Here is a 19,813-nt window from a genome sequence, read left to right as displayed (position 1 = left end):
GGTATTGCTGGCTGGGAATCAATGTGGGTCAGTAAGCGCAGGGGGTGATGTGTGATTGAGATTTGATGCGAGTTAGCATACAGACAGCAGTGCTTTCGATGAAACAGTTAAGAGGGAGCTACACTTTTCATCAGTCAATGCTGAAACCCCCAACTTTGCCATGAGGTGAAGATATGCAATATTGATTAAGAAAACCAACACTGTAGTGATGAGAAAGGTCATCCTAGAAGGATTTTCAAATGAGACCATCTGGATAGAGCTTAGAAATTAAAAAAGGAATGATTATCTTGCTAGGATTATACTACATGCATCCAAATAGACAGGTGGAAATAGAGAAGCAGATACATAGGCATATTACAGAAAGATGTGAGAGAAACAGGGTTATATTTGTAGGGGACTTGAACTTTCCTAACATTAACTGGGACAGCCTGAGTGAAAGGAATAGATGAGGTGGAAATTTTAACATGCATGCAGGAGAGCTTTGTGTCACCTACATAGATAGTTCTACTGGAGATGGTGCAGTACTAGACCTCACCTTAGGGAATGAAGCCAGTAAAGTGGTTTACGTTTCAGTGAGTGAAACTTTTGGGGATAGCAATCATAATTATAAATTTCAAAGTCATTATGGAAAGGGATAAGGATAGTGCAGAAGTTAAGTTTCCAACTTTTGGGGAAGGCCAATTTCAATATCTTTAAGATAGGATCTGGCAAACAAAGACAGGCAGCAGTTACTTGCAGTTAAGTCAACATTAAAAAGTGTGAGTCTTCTAAAAGTAGAATAGTGAGAATTCAGGACCAGCATGTTCCTTGAAGAATGAAGGGCAAGGGCAGCAAGTCCAGGGATGTCAAGGGATATTCAGAGTTTGATGAAGACAAAGGAGGAAATAAGTGTTACAGCACGTTAAAAAGTTCAGTTTCTTCTTTCATATAAAGCATTTTTTAAAAAAAAAACCATCAAGAACTCTCCATTAGCTTATGGAGTCTGCCCTAGACCTGAACATACTTCAAAAGTATAGTGTGTGTAGGGGATTGTTTAGATTTGGATGTTGATTTAGGTTCAACATTGTTAAGAGCCAGTATAATATATTCCCACTACTTTTGTATATTTGAGATAGTGAAGGTTAGACATTCCAGAACAAAATCATATGAATTAAACCTTAAAGTTGGGAGGAAGGAATGTTGATAACCTAAGTTAAGTGCGAACTACTTTGATGGACTACACAATATTTCCCTACATACGCAGAAGGTTATACTCCATGGGTTTGCTAATGGGAGCGAACTTTGACATAGATAATGAGGCTGGAAATGGAGCACGTGATTCATGATTCAGAATCGAGAAAATCAGCCCAAGTTTGGGTTTACCCATTTTCACTATTATTTTATCATCCATGTGCTTGAAGATTCATATCAAAAGCTACATCCTGTACACGAAGGCAATGTGACTTTAAAAATAAAATGTCAAATGACAATTACATGGAGTGCGATCACAAATGTCTATACCACCACCAAGAAGGGATGTTTCTTAAAGAGGATTAATAACTTTTTTTGAATAATTTCGCCTTGAATTATGCATTTCATAAGCCAGTGCATGGTCCTACAGATAAACCGATAATGATGAAAAGGTTCCCATGTTTACCAAAAACAATTGCCCCATTCTTACACTTTGAGGGCTACACAGGCAAAAAGCTTTGGTGACCACCAGGAAGACTAGTAAATGTGGACAAGTAGTGCAGGAGTCCTTTGTGGTCATCTCCTTCTCAAATAGATAGACCATTTTGGATACTGGTGGTAGAGGAAGCTGATTTGGGGTTGGGGGAGGGGGGATGCTTTCAAGGGAAAGCAACAGCCAAGTTTGTTGAATACTTTTTTTTTTCAAACATCTCATTTAAGATAACTTGACAAAACATTCCATGCAAAATCTCTAGAAATGAGGTTATGTCTCTGGGATGATGTTTATTTTCACAAAATAATTTTATTTGCAAGTTATATTTTACAATGAATGGCCTACAATGCAAATATAGTCATTTGTCATTATGTCAATGAACAAACTCAGTAAATTAGTCGATATACTTTTCCTGTTAAATAGTGATTTGAACAAATATTTCAAGTAATTTTCATCTTGGTTATATTTTCAAAAAATCAGCATGATTCCTTGAAAATCACTCTGTGCTCTGCTTACAGAGGCCTGCACAGTGCTTTGCATGTTTGTTTAATGTGCACTAATCTTCCAATGTTTCACAAACCTTTGTGAGGTCCTTGTAAAGTTCTGGATATAGTATTGCTGTTTCTGGCTTTACATCCTGGTCTAACACCAGAGAAAAAACAGGAAACATAGTGTATATGGTAGCATACCTAATAGAACAGAAAATAGAAAAAGAATCATTGATTTCACAAGGTAATTGGGTTTAATAATATACAAAGAGGAAAAGTTGAAGCTTTATACATCTGCAATACTAGCAAATAATCTTTTTTGAAATTAAATAATCCCACTTACCCTACCATGAGGAAACCCTGATATAAGGGAACAGATGCAAAATAGAATACTGAAGAAAATACAGCCTAGGGAAGAAAACATAAGCAAAATTACTTAGAAAATATCAATAAAATACTTCAAATACACTTTAAAAAAATTACTGCTGAAAACGTCAGCTTGTGTATAAAAAGTTTTGAAATATTCAATTTATTAAACATTGAAATATTTGATATCATGTTGTTATTTGATATGTCTAGCAAGCATTTTAAAAGTCTAAGGAAATGAAAAAAAAAATTTCCACATACAATTTCAAATCATGCCCTTAGAATTGTAGGATGTGAGATTCAAACTACAAATAAATTTCTAAATCATTAGAGGGGTTATATTACTAGAAATAGTATAGATTTGGTTTAAAGATAAATAGTCTCTGCAACAGACGAACTATCTCATCTTATTCAAAGCCACTCTCAGCAATGCAGCTGGATTGCCAGTTTAGCTTCTCTACATCTCAGCAATGTTTGTGCAGAGAATTACTGAGCAGAGAGCAGCTAACTACTCACAGGAGTGAGGGAATTGCAACTTCTGGCTGCTATTTGTCACATTTTGCCACAAGACAGTTACAAAAAATGCTTGTATATTTGCATTTTTATTTCTTCTTGCTTGAAAGGAGATGAGCAAGACACTCTTCCAGAATCATGGTGCCACTCTGCGCAAATGGTTCAGAGAACAATTCTGGGGTTGGGCCTTGTATCATTGTATTCTGGTGACACTGCACATAGCAGATTGCCAGGCAGTTTGATACTGAGCAGGTGCTTTACATAGAACATCTGCTTCTAGCTTTGTAGCAGGAGACAAATTGATTAGAACAGGCTAGAGATAAAAAATAATTGTAATTTTGCTTTTTTTGCTTCAGAAATGCTCTAACAAACTGAAACTGAAGTAAAAGCAACAAAATATGGCTTTGTAAGGCTCAGTACTGACAATGAGATATTTTTACCCCCGCCTCCCCATGGCACCTTCCCATGTAACTAGAGAGAGTGCAACACCTGCCCCTTCACCTTCTCCCTACTCACCATCCAAGGGCTTAAGCAGCTTGTCCAGGTGAAACAGCATTTGACCTGTACCTCTGCCAATCTTGTGTATTGTATTCATTGCACCCAATGTAGCCTACTCTACATTGGAGTAACCAAACGCAGACTGGGTGACCACTTTGAAGAACACCTCCAATCTGTGTACAAGCATGACCCTGACCTTCCCATGGCCAGTCATTTTAACATAGCATCCTTCTCACATGCCCACATGTCTGTCCTCGGCATGTTGCAACGTTTCAGTGATTCACAGCGCAAACTGGACAAACAACATTGCAATTTCAGACTAGACACTTTACAGCCTTCTGGATTTAATAGAGTTCAACATCTTTAAATTGTGAACCATTTCTTCCCTTTCTTTTAGTTTATCAAGCCTTCCTCTCTTCCAATCCCAGTTACTGTCCTTTCAAGTCTAGTAGGAGACCCACCATCTCACATTCCGATCACTTAATCTGAACTAACGTCATCTTTTCTCCACTAGCACCCTACACCTACTAGCCCCACACCACCCTCCCCAAACAAAAGCATAAATGCTGTCCCCTGCACACATGATTTCAGCTGAAGAGTCACCTAGACTCGAAACATTAGCTTGTGCTCTCATCATGGATGTTGTCTGACCCGCTGTGACCTCCAGCATTGGTTGTTTCCTACATTCATCTATTTATTTGGAAAGATACTCTCACACTCTCTGTAGCATCCTCACTGTTGAAGTTTCTAATCATGTTGCAGCTATGATTAAATTACAGAGAAAATCAAAGAGGTAATCCCCAGGATCCATCTCAGCCAGTAAAGGACACTGAATCCACAATGTTGCCGTTATTCTGTTACACATTCTAGTCATCCAGACAACTAACCTAACCAACCTTAAAGAAAGATTGAAGATCTAAATTAGGTATCTTTCAGAGAAATAAGCATTATTCTAATTCTTTGCTGCAACCATTTAAAGATCGAAAGTGCAGCACAAGTCTTAATATTCCTTCACATCTCAAATTGAACTCCCACATGCAATTCATTGTTGAAACTGTTCCCAAGTTCAGTTTCTTCTTTCATATAAAGCATTTTTAAAGAAAAAAAACCATCAAGAACTCTCCATTAGCTTATGGAGTCTGCCCTAGACCTGAACATAGTTCTTGCATTTGGAAAGACTTGTTTGACACCGCTTTCACATTCTTGGGCAAGACACAAGTGAAGATTTACCATTTGATAAATGATCTTGTTCTCACCATTAGCCTTCAACCAGAAATGCTTTGTTTCTCTTGAACTTGCCACTTTTGTTGCTACTTGCTGCGACAAATATGTCGTTTATCCTCGCCGTCAGACCTACATTTGTGACACTGAATTCGAGACTCAATGCATGATCACCATTATGGACTCTCTGTTATCCAGAGGTGCTCAAGTCAGAACATCCTACCTCCTACAAATCTCTGCAGTCTTTCAAAACCTGAGTTTCACACCATCTACTCCCTGCCTTCTTCATTGCTTGTTCCATTTTAATTATTTCAATCCTCAATGTATTGCCCGATGTGGGTGTCAGCCCTTTGCTGAAAACAAACTTGTGATTACCTGCATAGTGGAAATGATAAGGCCTCTGTGGATGACAAACTGGCCAAGTGCAGCAGATCGCTTATAACTGTTGCGACCATGTACCATCAGCAGCCGGCCAATGTGTTTGAACTGAGTGATGGAAAAATCCGCTGCCAAAGAAGCCTGTTTGCCTTCCTAGATTAAAAAAATAAAGGTAGTTATAAAGATGCAAAACCATGTTGACTAAAATGCTGCGCTATCACCAAAGTAAGGAAATGTGCAATAATGAAATCATGCAACTCAGTGAAAAAAAATCAGCTTTTTCATCATGAAACTTCAGTCTAAATGAGATTTTTGACTGTTAAAAGTTACACATTTACACTTTTTCAAGTTGTCTTCAAGGTAGGAACTAAAACACACTCGTGAGGTTGATAGGGTTGTTAAAGCGGCATATGGTGTGTTAGCTTTTATTAGTGGAGGGATTGAATTTCGTAACCATGAGGTCATGCCGCAGCTGTAAAAAACCTCTGGTGCGGCCACACTTCAGTATTGCATACAGTTCTGGTCACCGCATTATAGGAAGGATGTGGAAGCTTTGGAAAGGGTGCAGAGGAGATTTACTAGGATGTTGCCTGGTATGGAGGAAAGGTCTTATGAGGAAAGGCTGAGGGACCTGAAGCTGTTTTCGTTAGAGAGAAGGTTAAGAGGTGATTTAATTGAGACACATAAAAGATAATATAAGGGTCAGATAGGTTGGTTAGTGAGAGTCTTTTCCTAGGATGGTGATGGCATGCACGAGGGGACCTAGCTTTAAATTGAGGGGTGATGGATATAGGACAGATGTTAGAGGTAGTTTCTTTACTCAGAGTAGTAGGAGCGCGGAATGCACTGCCTGCAACAGTAGTAGACTCGCCAACTTTAAGGGCATTTAAATGATCATTGGATAGGCATATGGATGAAAATAGAATAGTGTAGGTGAGAGGGCTTCAGATTGGTTTCACAGGCTGGCACAATAACGAGGGCCGAAGGGCCTGTACTGCACTGTAATGTTCTATGTTACTTTTCTCAGGTAAATTGAGAAAATATATTGAGAAAATGATCTTATAATCACCTTTCTGTTATTTCACTCAGAGTAATTATGTTATTGTTAAATGTGGAAGATCACTCTGCTGCCACAGACTAGGTAAATTGGTCATACCTGGGGTGGGCCCAGTTCTATTTGGTTTCTGTCTTTATCTTAACATGGTGGGAAAAGCCTCAGTGCAGATATCACTAGAGTTGTGGGAATGACTGGGCGACCACATCAATCAGCAATCTTCACTGGTTCCACCTTGCAGAAGCAGGCTGAAGATTCTGGTTAAAAAAAATCCATTCCTAAACTGGTTGATGCCATTCCAAAAGGTCCCTACTGTTGGACAGCTCGGATGCCGGCCTGCCTGAAGTGAAAGCTTTAAAACATAGGCAAATTGCAATCCCAACAATCCATGTAGGCCTCAGCTGGTTATTTGGAAGGAAATATTAATGGACAGAGGCCCTGCAGAATGTTCCAAAAACAACTGACAATGTTGATGGCAAAACTGAGGGTTTAGAACGATCAGATAGGTCAATCACACTGCAGATTTAACTCTTACAGACGACACAACTAGGGACTGCAAATGAGGCAGTCACTAATATATTCAATGGAAAATTCAGGATAAACTTAGTTCAAATTGGTTGAAGTGTGGAATTTGTTACTAAAGTTGCAGCAAATTGTACAGATGCATTTAAAGGGAAGCTAGTTAAGTGTATGAATGAGAAAGTACATTTAGACAGGATATTGAATCGAATTGAATTTATTGTCACGTGTAACCGAAGCACAGTGAAAAGCTTTGTCTTGCAAGCAATACAGGCAGATCACATGGTTAAGTAGCATAGATGCTGAAGAAAACAAAGTAGGAGGAAGCTTGGATGTATCAAACACCAGCACAGACTGCTTGGGCTGAATGGTTTATTTAAATACAAATCTGCTTAATTATTCTAAGTATAAATCATATTGTAATAACTGATACATTACGAGATTGGTATTCAAATTTTTGGCTTGAGACAGTTATTTCTACAACATGCCTATGCAAATCACATACATCACAATGGGCAGATTCAGCCACAAAGAATATGCCAGATACTGGCTATGTATACTTGTAGAAAAATCACAACTGTGACCTATGATTTAATTAACATTTTACGTCACAAGTATATAAACAAATGATCATTACTTTTCCAACAATACCAATCCCACAGTCTGCTGCTTGAATCATGCTGACGTCATTACCTCCATCACCTGTAAAATATCAATAAATTCAATCGTTCACTTAGTTGTTTAACAAATTTCATTACTTTAAAATCCAACTGTCCTGAAATGAGCTAAACTGTTTCAAAAGTAAAAGAAAAGCCATTTGTCAATGGGAGGTAATCTTTAATAAAGGTATATGTAGAGACACAAATGTACATATACACATGTATACATACAAACTGATAACATCAGTACTGAAAAAAAGATTAGCAGGAAACTTGACATGCTACTTCATTGGACAACTAAATTGCTGAAACAGTCTTGATCACTTACCCTGTACCACAGCATCCAAGTGCCATCCAGTGGTGTTAAACACACATTACATTACCAAACAAATAACAGAATTTCAATTTTTTTTTGAGTGTAACGATAAGCTCATCGTAAACCTGGTTTGTTACCTTCTTACCACAACAACCCATTAACAGCATTTTCTTGCAGAAATTACAGATGGTTACTCAATTGCTAAACAGTACAAACTGTAAAGGATTATATTTGATTTTGTTTTAAAAAATAAACAAACAGAAGGAATATATTTCCTTTCTCAAATAATTGAATTGAATTAAATTTATTGTCATATGTACCGAGGCACAGTGAAAAGCTTTGTTTTGCGAGCAATACAGGCAAATCACAGAGTTAAGTAGCATAGATAAGTAAATAATAGGTAAACAGCGGCAAAAACAAACACAGACACAGGAAAATATTAAGAGTTTGAGAGTCCATTCAGTATTCTAACATTAGGACGGAAACTGTTTTGAAACCGGTTGGTGTGTGTGTGTGTTCAGGTTTCTGTACCTTCTCCCCAAATGGTAGAGGTTGTAGAAAAACATTGCCAGGGTGGGATGTATCTTTGAGAATGCTGGGGGCCTTTCCTTGACAGCAGGCCTGGTAGATGGATTCTATAGATGGGAGGTTGGCCTTTGTGATTGTCTGGGCCGAGTTCACCACACTCTATAACTGTCTCCGATCTTGAATGGTACAGTTGCCATACCAGGTAGTGATATATCGAGAATACTCTCAATGACACACCCATAAAAGTTGGCAAGGGTATTTGCCGTCATGGCAAATTTCCTCAGCTGCCCGAGGAAGAGGAGATGTTGTTGGGCCTTTATAACCAGTGCATCCACATGAACAGTCCAAAAAAGCTTGTTGTGGATGACCACTCCCAAGAGCTTGACACTACCCACTCTTTCCACATCTGTGCTGAAAACATGTAGGGGGGCATGAGTAATATCCTTCCCCAAGTCAATAATGAGTTCCTTGGTTTTGCTGGCATCAAGAGCGAGGTTGTTCTCGGTGCACCATTTTTCTAGGTCTTCCACCTTCTGTCTGTAGTCTGTTTCGTTGCCATCCGAGATTCGACCGACTATGGTGGTGTCATCAGCGAACGTGTAAATGGCATTAGTCTGGTAGTCTTCGTGGTTGATTAACAGAAACTTTCTATGTTCATGGTCCCTGTTCTCCAAAGGTTAAAATATTGATTTTGACATCTTAATTGTTTGAACAGGACAAGATTGGTACAGGCTGACAGCCTAATGGCACTATTTGGCATTTCTGATCAATGATTAAGAATCAAATAGAACAATTCCATATCTAATAAGCAAATTCTTAACCAGAAAATGAGCAGAGTTTTGATGGACTTTTTTTTTAAAAATATAGTTTCCAGCTCTCTCTGAGGAATAAATTCACGAATGTGCACTCCTGCTTCACAGTTTAAAGGTACAGAGTGAAGACAGATTTCTGCTTACCCATTGCACATGTGCGTTTGCCTGTATGTTGTTGCAACAGCTTCACAATTTGAGCTTTCTGTGTGGGAGAACAGCGACAGCAGACAACAGCTGGACACTGGCAAGCAAGTTCAACAAATTCATGCTCGTAATATTTCAGACAAACCTAAAAGATACAAACAAAGCAACACTTGAAGGGCAAAGTAAGCACCTTATAAATAATAGTTTAAATATATATAATAAATAGGCATCAGCAATATTTCCGATAATTAGAAATATCGAGTTTCAAGTTTTCCAGCACACCTATTTTTGTGTCGTATGCAAACTTAGTGATGGGGTAGTGAAATGGTGGTGGTCTCCAGAGCAAGGGGTCATGGACTCAGGATATGGGGTAGGCAATTTCAGACTGAAATTAAAAGAAATTATTTTATTCAGAGGGTGATGAATCTGTGGAATTTTCTACCACAGAAGGCTGTGAAGGCCAAGCCACTGATATGTGCAAGAAAGAAATGGATAGATTCCTAAAGGCTAAAGACATTAAGGTGATTTGGGAGTGAACAAAAGTATGGTAGTGAAACAAGAGATCAGGCATGATCACTCTGAATGGCTGAGAGGGCTCCATGCTGAATGACTCCTCTTGCTCCTATTTCTAAAATCTAAATTGAGACATAACAGAAGTGTTTGCTGATTCACAAGCCTGTGAATACCACATACTATGGAGTCGGCTCCGAGAGTGTTCAGAGTTAGCAATTCAAAATCTGTGAATTGGTTTGTGATATTGACCAGTGTAAACTACACAAAAGTCCAATGTGTGAACTATTATTAGTTGAAAGCAGTAAATTTCATGTAATTAGTTCAAACAAGTGATAAATATGGAATCTTTACCCCACAAATAAATAGACCATTCAAAGCAACTGGTCTAAATTAGTGTTTAAACTTCACATAAGCCTAAATTATTAATCCAGAGATTTAGCTAATATTCTGGGGACCAGAGTTCAAATCCTGCCACAGCAGATGGTGGAATTTTAACTCAATAAAATATTTGGAATTAAGAATCCGATGACAAGGATTATCAGAAAACCCATTGGTGCACCAGAAGGAGATTTGTCACCCTCACCTGGTCTAGCCTACATGATTCCAGATCCACAGCAATGTGGTTGACTTTCAACCATCGTCTGAAATGGCCTGGCAAACCACTTAGTAGTATTAACTGCTACAAAGTCTCAACAAAGAAATGGACTACCTGGTACTGACGTAGGCATTGGAAACAATCATGGCAAAAATAGCCTGTCAACCCTGCAAAGTTCTCCTTATCTGGGGGCGAGTGCCAAAATTGGGAAAACTGTCTCAGACTAGTTAAGCAACAATCTGACACAAACATCTTCACGGAATAATATATTACAGACAATGCCTTAGACATAATCATAACTGGATACGTCCAGAGTATACAGTCAGGAGAGAGTTGCCCTGCGAATCCTCAACATTGACTCTGGACCTCATGAAGTCTCATGGCATTTAGTTAAACATGAGTAAGGATCTGCAGCAGGTGATGAGGGAACCAACAAGAAACATACTTTACCTCATCCTTCCTAATCTGCCTCTTGCAGTGCATCTGTATTGGTAAAAGGTACCACCGCACAGTCCTTGTGGAGACAAAGTCCTGCCTTTCCATTGAGAATACCATTCATCGTGTTGTGCGGCATTATCATCTTGCTAAATGGTACAGACTTTGAACAGATCCAGAAACTCAAGACTGGGCATCCATGAGATACTGTAGGCCATCAACAGCCACAGAATTGTACTCCAGCACAATCTGAAACTTCATAACTTGGCATATCCCACACTCAATCATTACAATCAAGTCCAGGGATCAACACTGCTGCAATGGGATGCAGGAAGACATATCAGCAGTACCAGGCATACCAAATTCTAATGTGTCAATCAGGAGAACCTACCAAACAGGACTGCTTGCCTGGCAAACTGCATAAGAAGCAAGTGATAGACAGAACTAAGTGATCCCACAAACAGACTTCAGTCATGAATGGTGATACTGAAAGAGGTGGCTTCACAAATATCCCCATCCTTAAGAGTCCATAGCATCAATGCAAAAGATAAGGCTGAAGCATTCACAATTGTCTTCAGCCAGAAGTGCTGAGTGGATGATCCATCTTGGCCTCCTTCAGTGGTCCCAGAATCACAGCTGCCAGTCTGCAGCCAATTTGATATCATGTTGGGTGAATCAAGAAACAATTGAAAGGACTGGATACTTCAAAGGCTATGGGCATTGACAGCATTCCAGCAAATTCTGAGGATTTGTGCTCCAGAGTCTGCCGCATCCTTGGCCAATACAGTTACAATATTGGCTTCTAGTGGTTGTTATGGGGGACTTTAACTTTCCTGATATTGATTGGGAAAGCTATAGCTCAAGTTCGTTAGATGGGTCAGTGTTTGTTCAATGTGTGCAGGAGAGTTTCCTGACACAATATGTAGACAGGCCAACAAGAGGTGAGGCCATACTGGATTTGGTTCTGGGTAACGAACCAGGCCAGGTGTTAGAATTAGAGGTAGGTGAGCACTTTGGGGATAGTGACCATAATTCGGTGATTTTTACTCTCGTGATGGAGAGGGATAAGTGTGTACTACAGGGCAAGAGTTATAGCTGGGGTCAGGGAAATTATGATGCGGTGAGGCATGACTTAGGATGTGTGGCTTGGAAAAGTAGACTCCAAGGCAAGAGTGTAAATGATATGTGGAGCTTGTTCAAGGAGCAACTATTGAGTGTCCTTGATAATTATGTACCTGTCAGGCAGGGAGGAAAGGGTCGTGCGAGGGAGCCGTGGTTTAATAAGGAATTGGAATCCCTTGTTAAATGGAAGAGGGCGGCCTATCTCAAGATGAGACGTGAAGGTTCAATTGGGGCGATTGAGAGTTATAGGGTAGCCAGGAAGGACCTGAAGAGAGAGCTAAGAGCAGCAAGGAGGGGACATGAAAGGTCCTTAGTCGGTAGGATTAGGGAAAACCCTAAGGCTTTCTATAGGTATGTTAGGAATAAAAGAATGACTAGGGTAGGAATAGGTCCAGTCAAGGATAGTAGTGGGAAGTTGCATGTGGAGGCGGAAGAGATTGGGGAGACACTGAATGAATACTTTTCTTCAGTATTTACTCAGGAACAGGGCCTTGTCGTTGATGTGAATACTGAGTCACAAATAAGTAGAATGGATGGCTTTGAGGTATGTAGAGAAGAGGTGTTGGAAATCCTGGAAAAGGTGAAAATAGATAAGTCCCCTGGGCCTGATGGCATTTATCCTAGGATTCTCTGGGAAGCAAGGGAGGAGATTGCAGAGCCATTGGCCTTGATTTTTATGTCCTCTTTGTCTACAGGAGTAGTGCCAGAAGACTGGAGGATAGCAAATGTGGTTCCCTTGTTCAAAAAGGGGAGTAGGGATAACCCTAGTAACTATAGGCCGGTGAGTCTCACTTCTGTTGTGGGCAAAGTCTTAGAGAGAATTGTAAGGGATAGGATTTATGAACATCTGGATAGGAATAATGTGATCAAGGATAGTCAGCATGGTTTTGTGAAGGGCAGGTCGTGCCTCACAAACCTTATTGAATTCTTTGAAAAGGTGACGAAGGAGGTTGATGAGGGGAAAGTGGTAGATGTGGTATATATGGATTTTAGTAAGGCGTTTGATAAGGTTCCCCATGGTAGGCTACTGCAGAAAATACAGAGATATGGCATTGAGGGTGAGTTGGAGGTTTGGATTAGGAATTGGCTGGATGGAAGAAGACAGAGGGTAGTAGTTGATGGCAAAGTTTCTTCATGGAGTGCCGTCACTAGTGGTGTTCCGCAAGGATCTGTTTTGGGACCATTGCTGTTTGTCATTTTTATAAATGACCTGGAAGAGGGAAGGTTGGGTGAGCAAGTTTGCGGATGATACGAAAGTCGGAGGAGTTGTTGACAGTGAGGAAGGATGTGGCAGGTTACAGCAGGATATAGAGAAGCTGCAGAGCTGGGCAGAAAGGTGGCAAATGGAATTCAATGTAGCTAAGTGTGAGGTGATTCACTTTGGGAAGAATAACAAAAAGATGGGGTACTGGGCTAATGGTCGGATACTTGGTAGTGTGGATGAGCAGAGGGATCTTGGTGTCCATGTACACAGATCTCTGAAAGTTGCCACCCAAGTAAATAGTGCGGTGAGGAAGGCATATGGCGTATTGGCTTTTATTGGTAGAGGAATTGAGTTCCGGAGTCCTGAGGTCATGATGCAGTTGTATAAGACTCTGGTGCGGCCGCATCTGGAATATTGTGTGCAGTTTAGGTCGCCATACTATAGGAAGGATGTGGAGGCACTGGAACGGGTGCAGAGGAGGTTTACCAGGATGTTGCCTGGTATGGAAGGAAGATCGTATGAGGAAAGACTGAGACACTTGGGGCTGTTTTCATTAGAGAAAAGAAGGTTTAGGGGTGACTTGATTGAGGTGTACAAGATGATTAGGGGGTTAGATAGGGTTGACAGTGTGAACCTTTTCCCGGGTATGGAGTCGGGTATTACAAGAGGGCATAGCTTTAAATTAAGGGGGGGTAGATATAGGACTGAAGTTAGGGGTAGGTTCTTCACTCAGCGAGTCGTAAGTTCATGGAATGCCCTGCCAGTAGCAGTGGTGGACTCTCCCTCTTTATGGGCATTTAAGCGGGCATTGGATAGGTATATGGAGGATAGTGGGTTAGTATAGGTTAGGTGGTCTTGGATCGGCGCAACATCGAGGGCCAAAGGGCCTGCACTGCGCTGTATTCTTCTATGTTCTATATCTATTAATGTGGAAAATTCTCCAGGTACATACTATACACAAAAGGCAGGACAAATTCTACCCAGCCAATTACTGCCCCATCAGTCTACTCTTGATCATCAGAAAAAGTAATGGAAGGTATCAGCAACAGGGCTATCAAGCAGCACCTGCTTAGCATTAACCCGCTAAGTGATGCCCAGTTTGGGTTCTGCCAAGGTTACTCAGCTCCTGACCTCATTACATCCTTGGTTCAAATATGAAAAAATGAGCTGAATTCCAGAGCTAAGGTGAGAGTGACAGCTCTTGACATCAAGACCATACTCAACTGAATATAACATCAAGGAGTCCTAACAAAACTGGAATCAATGAGAGCTGGGGACAAACTCTCTGCTGGTTGGATTCATATCTGGTTCATAGGAAGATGGTTGTGGTTGTTGGAGGTCGGTATTCTTCTCAGCTCAGGACATCTCTGCAGGAATTCCCCAGAGTTGTGTCCTTGGCCCAACCATCTTCAGCTACTTCATCAATAACAATATCACCATTAAAAAAGGTCAGAAGTGAGGATGTTCAGCAATGATTGCACAATGTTCAGCACCATTGATGACACCTCAACTACTGAAGCAGTAGTTCCATGCTGAACTGCAACATGATCTGGACAACGTCCAGGCTTGGGCTGACAGATGGCAATTAACATGAGCCCCACACAAATGCCAGGCAATGACCATTTCCAATAAGAGACAATCTAACCACCACCTCTTGACTTTCAATGGTGTTACTATCACTGAATGGCCCCACTATCAATATCCTGGGTTGACAATTGACCAGAAACTCAACTATATTCACTATAGTAGACACAAGAATAGGTTAGAAGCGAAGAATACTGCAGCGACTAACTCACTTCCTAACTCTCCATTGCTTGCCCACCATATACAAGGCACAAGTCAGAAGCATGATGGAATATTCCTCGCTCGCCTAGAAGGGTGCAGCTCTAACAACACTCTAGCGGCTTGACATAATTCAGGCCAAAAAAAATCTGTTTGGTTACATCACATCCACAGGAATCCATTGCCTCCACTACCAATGTTCACTAGCAGCAGTGGAGATTATCTACAAGATGCACAGCAGAAATTCACTAGGGACCCTTAGACTGCACCTTCCAAGATCATGACCACATTCATCAAGGGGACAGGGGTATCAACACTAGTTCAAGGAAGAGTTCAGGAAGGCATACCTAAAAATTGAGGTGTCAACTTTGTGACGCGACCTAAAAGGACTACTTGCGTGTCAAACAGCATAAGCAGCAAGTGATAAAACCAAGCAATCCCACAATGAATTACAATCATGAATGGTTGTGAACAATTAAACAACTCACTGGAGGACGCAGCTCCATCAATGTCCCCATTCTGAATGATGGAAGGGCTAATGGGCAGCAGATTCATGACAACCCCACCACCTACAAATTCTCACCATCACCACTCTTTCACCATCACTGGACCAAAATGCTGGAATTCCCTCCCTCATGGCATTGAGAGTCCATCTACTGCACAAAAACTGCAGCAGTTCAAGACGACAGCTCACTATAAAGGGAAAGTAGGAATGGGGAATAAATCTTCTAGGAGAAAGTGAGGACTGCAGGTGCTGGAGATCAGAGCTGAAAATGTGTTGCTGGAAAAGCGCAGCAGGTCAGGCAGCATCCAAGGAGCAGGAGAATCGATGCTTCGGGCATGAGCCCTTCTTCAGGAAGGCTCATGAGGGAATAAATGCTGGCGAGGAGTGAATTAAAAAGCAACCATATGATGTGCGAGCAGACAAAGGTTCCATCGAGTCTGTTCCACCATTTAATTAATGAGATTATGTCAGACCTGATAATCTTCAACTTCACTTTCCAGCCTGACTCTTGTAATCTTTGATCTCTTTACTGATTAAAAGTCCAATTATCTCAGCCCTGAATACCCATGACTCAGCCTTGACAGCCCTTTGCAATAAAGAATTCTACAGATTCTACCCTCAGAAGAAATTCCTCCATCTGTCTGAAATGGGTGACATGTTATTCTGAGATTATGCCTGCTTTTCCTAGATTCTCTCACAAGGTGAAAACAAGCTCTCCACATTTACCTGCCAAGTCCTCTGAGAAACTTACATATTTAAATAAGGTTTCCTTCTAAGCTCTAAAATGCATACAAGTCCAACCCACTCAATCTTTCCTCAAAGACAATCTCTCCGTATCTGGAATCAACATAGCAAACCTTCTCCAGACTGCCTCCAAAGTCAGAATGTCTTTCCTTCGATAAGGGAAAGCAAACTGTTCACAGTATTCCAGCTGTGGTCTGACTAGTACCTTGTGATAAAACTATACAGTCTCCCTACTTTTATACTCCATTTCTTTGAAATAAAGGCCAACATTCCATTTACCTCCCCTATTCCCCATCAAACTAGATGCGAGTCTTTTGTGATACATTAACGATGACTCCCAAATCCCACCCACCTATTTTTATGTCTTTGAAAACTTCGCAACACTGCTTTCATTTGATATTCAAGTTATTAATATATTTTGTAAATAATTGTGGCCCAGCACTTGTCCATGTAGCATTCCACAAGTTACAGTTGCCATCATGAAAACATTCCCTTTCTGTCAACTCTGCCCACCATTAATTTGCCAATCCACTATCTATACTAATATACAATCCTAAAATGATGGGCTTTTACCTTAATTAAACTTGTGTAGTAACTTATCAAACACCTTTTGGAAATTCAAATATATCATATAAACTGCTTTTGTTTATCTATTATGCTTGTTACCCCCTCAGAGAATTCTAATAAATCAACTGGGCATGATTTCCTCCTCATGAAGCCATGCTGACATTGCTCCATTACACTTTGCATTTCTAAGTGCATTGCTATTACATTCTTTATAATGGACTAAAAAATGTGCCCAATGACAGATATTAAGCTAATTGGCTTATAGTTAGCTGTTTTTTGACGCCTTTTGAATAAGATTACTCTACCATCTCTGTAGCTACTTCCTTTAATTCCTGCAACCAATCAGGTCCAGGGCACTCATCAGCCTTTAGCTTCATTTGCTACCTTATTAACAGTAGGAATACTCTTGAGTACTAGTTATTGCATATATTCCTCCCCTCTTTCAGCTCCTTACTTATTTAGTATATTTGGAATGCTATCAGTGCCCTCTTGTGTGAAGACTGATACAAAATACTTATTCAACTCCTTTGCCATTTGCTGGTTCTCTGTTTTTATTTTCCTAATCTCCTTATGTTCATCATTGGCCCCTCTTATTTTTTAATATATTTAAAAGCTCTAACTGTTTTAATGTTACTTGACAGCTTGCCCTATGTTTATTTTTTCCCTACTTCACTACACTTAACCCTATCAAAATGTCCTTTAATTCATTTCAACCTTAAGTGTTTAGCTAGCTTCCCCATACATTGTGGCAAAAGAAGCTGAAATGTAATTAGACTTCAGTCTTAAAAGCAGATAGCTATTCCTGAAAGATATTTCAAAAATGATCTGTTTTTCCAGATAGTGCTTTGTTAGTTGCAGTTTTATGCTTATTTTGATTACACCATATTTCTAATCTCGAATAAGAAAGGTTTCCAGAAATGTATGTTGCAAGGGAGGAGAAACAGAAAATATCTCACCCATGTTTTTTGAGCATCTCTACTGTCATCAAATCTATGAACTGAAAATTTATAGAGTACTAACAATTCACTTCTAGTACAGTGGTGTCATCTTAATGATGCACTCCGAATGTGGCTCCAACTTATTTAGAAGTTGATTTTCTTTATCATGCTCTGCAGGTCTCTAAACAATCAATACAATCTAATAACCATACAATAATCAGGAATATCTTTATAACAATCGTCAAACCCTCTATAAGTTTATTGATGCCTCTAGCACAGTAATTTTAAATCAGTTATTTCAATGGTACTGAAGTGGTGTCTTTTCAAGAACAAAGCCACAAGAAGATCATGGCTTTGCCACTCTATCACTGCAGCCTTTTCCATCCATTAAACCCTGCGGAAAAAGTGTTAAGTCAATTCCTGATTCTTGGGCATCTGATTTCTTCCATCCCCTCCATTGGCAGTCGCACCTTCAGATGTCTAGGCCCTAAATTATAGAAAAATGCTGTCGCTAAACCGCACGGTCTCCTGCTCCTCCTTTAAAACATTTTTTAAACCAACCTTTTGGTTGGTAAGCCTTTGAACACTTAATTCCAGTTTTGTGGTATGGGATCAAATTTTGGCAAATAATGCTCCTCTGCTGCACTTTGGTATACTTAACTACCTTCCAAATATTACATAAATACAATTTGTTGTCTTGCAGGATGGATTAGTAATTTCTAGAAACGTTGTGGGATATTTTCTTTGCGAGAAAGCTACATTTCCCTCATTACAGATCTTAACCTGAATAAAGACAGGTTCACAGGAGTTGACCTTCTCAAGCTGAAGAATAGTCTCTGAATTGAACATTTGATCACTGAAAGTCATCGAGAATTCTGTTTTCACATTTAACTGTTTCAATGAATCTCAATTATCCAGTTCTGTGTAACACTGTGATATCACACATAGAACTTTATAAAGTGAATGTAAGTGTTAGAATATTTTAAAAACTGATTATTCCATATACTGTAACAGCAACTTGCATTTATTATGGTAATGGCACCGTATAAAAGATCCCAAACTGCTTCATGGGAACATTATGGTGCAAAACCTGACACCAAACCATGGTAATTGTTATAAAGACAGATGGCTGAAAGCTTTGTCAAAGAGTCAGACTTTAAGGAAAGTCTTAAAAGTGTAAACAATGGTAAGCATTGGAAAGGTGCGAACACGGAATTCCAAAGCTTCAGGTCCTTGCAACGGAAACCAAGGTGAGCAATGGTGGAGCAGTTAAAATCAGGAATTCTCCAAAAGTCCAGAATTAGGTCTCTGTTAGGACAGCAATTTGCAAAAAGACAACCTAAATAAAGTTACAGTTATCTAACTATTATTCATTAGGAATTTAAAAACTCAAAAGGTTCACTGCTTCAACAATATGCCAGTGTTCCAATATCTTTGCATAACATTCCTTGGAAATTTGTAAACCTTTACCTCTAAAGAATCTCCTGATATAACCAGTGTACAGTCATGTTTCCTTCTGAAAGCATTCAGCTCTAAATGAGCTTCACCACGATTCATTACCTGCAAAGACAAATCTCTCATTGATTTGCTCAGTAAAGTTAATACGATGCTAAAACGTAATGAAGCAACAATACACAATTTATCCAAGTCAGAAAAGCAAATCTAGCGTTTAAAAGTTAATGTTGAAAAATATAACTGTGGAAATTACAATATCACACCTAAGCAAACCATTTCATCTTTGAATGCAGTGGATGTTTGAGTATATCTTGAATAAATGCTTTTGTTGTTGACTGGAAGTTTAATAATCAAAACTTGTTTCACTTAATTCAAGTAGATGATAGTATAACAGAAAATGCTAGTTCCTCAAATGAAGTTATTTTCATTTGCCACTTTTGTAGTAGAAGTTCGTTTAGGGCATTAAACAAGCATTCCGACGTAGTAGTGTCTCTAATTCTGAGCCAGGAAGCTCGGCTTTAAATTTCACCTGTTCTAGAGGTTATGTAACAACATCTCTGAATAAGTCATAGAGATGTACAGCATAGAAACAGACTCTTCAGTCCACCTCATCCATGCCAACCAGATATCCCAACCCAATCTAGTCCCACCTGCCAGCACCCGACGCATATCCCTCCAAACCCTTCCTATTTATATACCCATCCAAATGCCTTTCAAAATGTTGCAATTGTACCAGCCTCCTCCACTTCCTCTGGCAGCTTATTCCATACACCTACCACCCTCTGCGTGAAAAA

At 39.8% G+C, this 19,813-nt stretch overlaps 1 protein-coding gene across 3 annotated transcripts in view; it reads right to left on the bottom strand.

Moving 5' to 3' along the window:
* atp9b (ATPase phospholipid transporting 9B) overlaps window positions 1-19,813 on the bottom strand; it is a 350,258-nt gene that overhangs the window by 8,159 nt on the left and 322,286 nt on the right. For all 3 annotated transcript variants that reach the window (XM_043688616.2, XM_087986241.1, XM_087986240.1), the window contains 6 exons: window positions 19,035-19,124; window positions 9,160-9,304; window positions 7,338-7,402; window positions 5,125-5,280; window positions 2,495-2,559; window positions 2,244-2,352 (listed from right to left, as the gene is read on the bottom strand). In XM_043688616.2, coding sequence (XP_043544551.1) covers window positions 2,244-2,352; window positions 2,495-2,559; window positions 5,125-5,280; window positions 7,338-7,402; window positions 9,160-9,304; window positions 19,035-19,124 — 630 coding nt within the window. The remainder of the gene's footprint in view (window positions 1-2,243; window positions 2,353-2,494; window positions 2,560-5,124; window positions 5,281-7,337; window positions 7,403-9,159; window positions 9,305-19,034; window positions 19,125-19,813) is intronic.

This window comes from Chiloscyllium plagiosum, unplaced genomic scaffold, assembly GCF_037043375.1.
Source record: "Chiloscyllium plagiosum isolate Xiang-an unplaced genomic scaffold, Cpla_swu_hap1 HiC_scaffold_4, whole genome shotgun sequence".
Taxonomy (NCBI): Eukaryota; Metazoa; Chordata; class Chondrichthyes; order Orectolobiformes; family Hemiscylliidae; genus Chiloscyllium; species Chiloscyllium plagiosum.
Note: the sequence above shows the minus strand (reverse complement) of the source record. Positions and strands in the feature narration are given on the sequence as shown.